This window comes from Balaenoptera acutorostrata, chromosome 1 (genome assembly GCF_949987535.1).
Source record: "Balaenoptera acutorostrata chromosome 1, mBalAcu1.1, whole genome shotgun sequence".
NCBI lineage: Eukaryota > Metazoa > Chordata > Mammalia > Artiodactyla > Balaenopteridae > Balaenoptera > Balaenoptera acutorostrata.
In genome coordinates, this window is record NC_080064.1 from 117,294,694 (window position 1) to 117,299,783 (window position 5,090).

At 40.2% G+C, this 5,090-nt stretch overlaps 1 protein-coding gene across 1 annotated transcript; it reads left to right on the plus strand.

The window, feature by feature from the left end:
- The first annotated feature begins 3,116 nt into the window (after nt 1-3,116).
- Nucleotides 3,117-3,899, plus strand: APCS (amyloid P component, serum). The gene is given in 3 exon segments (XM_007171801.2): nt 3,117-3,180; nt 3,291-3,768; nt 3,770-3,899. Coding segments are annotated over 3 exon segments (672 nt in total).
- Nucleotides 3,900-5,090: the final 1,191 nt, after the last annotated feature.

Sequence of the window (5,090 nt, forward strand, 5' to 3'; positions counted from 1 at the left end):
ATGATACTATACATAGAGAATCCTAAAGATGCTACCAGAAAACTACTAGAGCTAATCAATGAATTTGGTAAAGTAGCAGAACACAAAATTAATGCACAGAAATCTCTTGCATTCCTATACACTAATGATGAAAAATCTGAAAGTGAAATTAAGAAAACACTCCCATTTACCATTGCAACAAAAAGAATAATGTATCTAGGAATAAACCTACCTAAGGAGACAAAAGACCTGTATGTAGAAAACTATAAGACACTGATGAAAGAAATTAAAGATGATACAAATAGATGGAGAGATATACCATGTTCTTTGATTGGAAGAATCAACATTGTGAAAATGACTATACTACCCAAAGCAATCTACAGATTCAATGCAATCCCTATCAAACTACCAATGGCATTTTTCACAGAACTAGAACAAAACATTTCACAATTGTATGGAAACACAAAAGACCCTGAATAGCCAAAGCAATCTTGAGAAAGAAAAACGGAGCTGGAAGAATCAGGCTCCCTGACTTCAGATTATACTAAAAAGCTACAGTAATCAAGACAATATGGTACTGGCACAAGAACAGAAATATAGATCAATGGAACAGGATAGAAAGCCCAGAGATAAACCCACACACATATGGTCACCTTATCTTTGATAAAGGAGGCAAGAATATCCAATGGAGAAAAGACAGCCTCTTCAATAAGTGTTGCTGGGAAAACTGGACTGCTACATGGAAAAGAATGAAATTAGAACACTCCCTAACACCATACACAAAAATAAACTCTAAGTGGATTAAAGACCTAAATGTAATGCCAGACACTATCAAACTCTTAGAGGAAAACATAGGCAGAACACTCTATGACATAAATCACAGTAAGATCCTTTTTGACCCACCCCCTAGAGAAATGGAAATAAAACCAAAAATAAACAAATGGGACCTAATGAAAATTAAAAGCTTTTGCACAGCAAAGGAAACCATAAACAAGACAAAAAGACAACCCTCAGAATGGGAGAAAATATTTGCAAATGAAGCAACTGACAAAGGATGAACCTCCAAAATTTACAAGTAACTCATGCAGCTCCATATCAAAAAAACAAACAACCCAATCCAAAAATGGGCAGAAGACCTAAATAGACATTTCTCCAAAGAAGATATACAGATTGCCAACAAACACGTGAAAGAATGCTCAACATCATTAATCATTAGAGAAATGCAAATCAAAACTACAGTGAGATATCATCTCACACTGGTCAGAAGCACCATCATCAAAAAATCTAGAAACAATAAATGCTAGAGAGGGTGTGGAGAAAAGGGAACCCTCTTGCACTGTTGGTAGGAATGTAAATTGATACAGCCACTATGGAGAACAGTATGGAGGTTCCTTAAAAAACTAAAAATAGAACTACCATATGACCCAGCAATCCCACTACTGGGCATATACCCTGAAAAAACCATAATTCAAAAAGAGTCATGTACCACAATGTTCATTGCAGCTCTATTTACAATAGCCAGGACATGGAAGCAACCTAAATGTCCATCGACAGATGAATGGATAAAGAAGATGTGGCACATATGTACAATGGAATATTACTCAGCCATAAAAAGAAATGAAATTGAGTTATTTGTAGTGAGGTGGATGGACCTAGAGTCTGTCATACAGAGTGAAGTAAGAGAAAAACAAATACCATATGCAGCCGCATAGCACAGGGAGATCAGCTTGGTGCTTTGTGACCACATAGAGGGGTGGGATAGGGAGGGTGGGTGGGAGGGAGGGAGATGCAAGAGGGAAGAGATATGGGGATATATGTATATGTATAGCTGATTCACTTTGTTATAAAGCAGAAACTAACACACCATTGTAAAGCAATTATACTCCAATAAAGATGTTAAAAAAAAAAAAAATACATGTACTCCAATGTTCATTGCAGCACTATTCACAATAGCCAGGACATGGAAGCAACCTAAATGTCCATCGACAGAGGAATGGATAAAGAAGATGTGGTACATATATACAATGGAATATCACTCAGCCATAAAAAAAGAATGAAATGATGCCATTTGCCGCAACATGGATGGACCTAGAGATTGTCATAATGAGTGAAGTAAGTCAGAGAAAGACAAATGTCATATGGTATTGCTTATATGTGGAATCTAAAAAAATTGTACAAATGAACCTATTTACAAAACAGAAATATAGTCACAGATGTAGAAAACAAACTTATGGTTACCAAGGGTGAAAGCGGGGGTGGGGAAGGGGAGATAAACTGGGAGATTGGGACTGACATCTACACACTCCTATATATAAAATACATAACTGATAAGGACCTACTGTATAGCTCAGGGAACTCTACTCAATACTCTGTAATGACCTATATGAGAATAGAATCCAAAAAAGAGTGAATATATGTATATGTATAACTGATTCACTTTGCTGTACAGTAGCAACTAACACAACATTGTAAGTCAACTATACTCCAATAAAAATTAATTTAAAAAAAAAGAAACACTATGACAGTCAAAAGAAGAAAAAGAGCTGAGTGATAGTAGCTGAAAATACTAAGCTTCAGGGAGACAGAAAATACATACTCTAATTCTGTTGCTCTCCTTAGTAATGGACCTATTACTAAATATTGAATTAAACAAAGGTGAAGAGACTTCAGGGTCTTCAGCCGAAACCAGAATCCCAGAATATCCACAAACAGAAGTCACGGGGCCATCACACTGAGGGGTCCCTGGAGAGTGGAGCCAGGCCCTCCTGGTGTGGCTGGTGTGGTCTCATCTCTTCCATAACACCGCAGCTCCACACCACTCTCTTCCTAGCACTAGAATCTGGGTCACAGAGGGGTGGGGCTCTGGATGTCCCCTGTATCTAATAAGTAACTCCCGTTGATTTTCCAGCCCTTCCTTCCCCACCAATAGCTCTGACTGTTGGCACCAGAGGGCAGGCCCAGAAAATCATTCATACATTATCGGTGCTCTCCATCCCCCCATCCTCACCCAGAGGTGCATATAAACCCTAGCCTGAGGCCTAAGAATGTGAATCGCAGAAGTTGAGTGAACAACCACTGTGCTCTCTGTACCTTCATCCTGGTCACTGCTGCTGCTGTAACAGCCCCAGGCCAAGAACATGGACAAGCTACTGCTTTGGGTCTCTGTCCTCGCCAGCCTTCCAGAAGCCTTTGCTCAGAAAGGTAGGGTGGTCAGGGTGTGATCAAGGAGCATGAGATGAGAAAAAGATTGAGTGTGATTTTTTTCCCTGCATTTATGATGAAGGTCACTATATTTCTTTCTCTTCCCACAGACCTCAGTAGGAAGGTGTTTCTGTTCCCTAGAGAATCTTCTACTGACCACGTGAACCTGATCACAAAGCTGGAGAAACCTCTGCAGAACTTTACCTTGTGTTTTCGAGCCTATAGTGATCTCTCCTGCGGCTACAGCCTCTTCTCCTATAACACCCAGGGCAAGGATAATGAGCTACTAATTTTTAAAGACAGAATTGGAGAGTACAGTTTATACATTGGAAGAACCAGAGTTACTGCCAGAGTTATTGAGGAGTTCCCCACCCCAGTGCACATCTGTACCAGCTGGGAGTCTTCCACAGGCATTGCCGAATTCTGGATCAATGGGAAGCCGCTGGTGAAAAAGGGCCTGAGACAGGGTTATTCTGTGGGAGCTAACCCCAAGATTGTCCTGGGCCAGGAGCAGGATTCCTATGGAGGAGGCTTTGATAAAACCCAGTCCTTTATGAGACAGATTGGGGATTTGTACATGTGGGACTCTGCTGTCTCCCGAAGAGATCCAGTTTGTGTATCAGCGTTCCTACTCCCTCAATCCCACCATCCTAAATTGGCAGGCTCTGAACTATGAAATGAAAGGCTACGTTGTCATCAAGCCCCTGGTGTGGGGCTGAGGTCTGGAATCCACAAGAGCACTTGAAAATGAAATAACCAACACCCAAGAGCTCTGCTCAAGGCAACTGGATACTAAATCCTAGACCTATAGCTCTTTTTTCTTTGAATTCCCTGTCTACAAGTATGCCTAGTTAAAAAAATGTATTATGTCACCTGCATTTGTTTAATGCTCATCATAGTGCCAAACATTTTCTCTTATGTCTACTTATATTTGAAAATTGGTGTTTCATTATCCAGAAAAATCAGGTTGCAAATTATGGGGAGGGAAACCTTTAAGTAACTAAAAAGGTCTATCATAAAGCCAGAGCACTCAACGAGTGGGGCAGCAGCAACAATTACAAGCTACTAATAATTGTATTAACAACTCAAAATGTGTGTGGAGTTGCAACAGAAATCCTCCTATTTGGTTTTCCAGCTACAAAATCAAAAAGAGGTCTGAGCTTCTGCCAAGGAGACAACTATAATGAGATAAGCAACAGCTGAGAACTTAATGGCAAGTAATGAGATGGGAAAAAAAAAAACTAGAAGTAGCAAGAATGAAAACTGAAAGTGTGTGAGAGTCTGGAATCATTTGGGGTAAGGGCAAACATGCCTTTTTCCCTCAAAAATCCCAGTGGTACCATACAATGCCTGATTTTCATAATACTGTCCTGAAGTCATCAAGGATATTGCTTACATGAATTCCCAGTTTAAAATCCTTCCCCACCTCATACAGCATACAACTTAAACCCTTTGACTGCCCCCCCCATAATCTGGTCTCCGCTTACCTCTTTAAGATACAACTCTTAGCATAGCAACTGGCATCCCAATTATAACACTACAAAATAATTGTGAGATGTTATTATTAGTTATTCTCATTATTATGAAAACCATGGAGCAGAGTGTCTGGCATATCCTCAACAGATATTAAGTCCCTTCTCAGAGAAGCAAGGACCCCAAAGAAAATTCGCCTGCGTATGAGAAATAAGGCAGGCTTTGCCCACAGATAACAGAACATGAAGTCAAAAGACAGCAACCAGTAGGGCTTCAGAATAACCGAGTAATTACTTTATTTATTTATTTATGGCTGCATTGGGTCTTAGTTGCTGCGCACAGGCTTTCTCTAAGTGCAGCGAGCAGGGGCTACCCTTCATTGTGGTGCACGGGGTTGTCATTGTGGTGGCTTCTCTTGTTGCGGAACACGGGCTCTA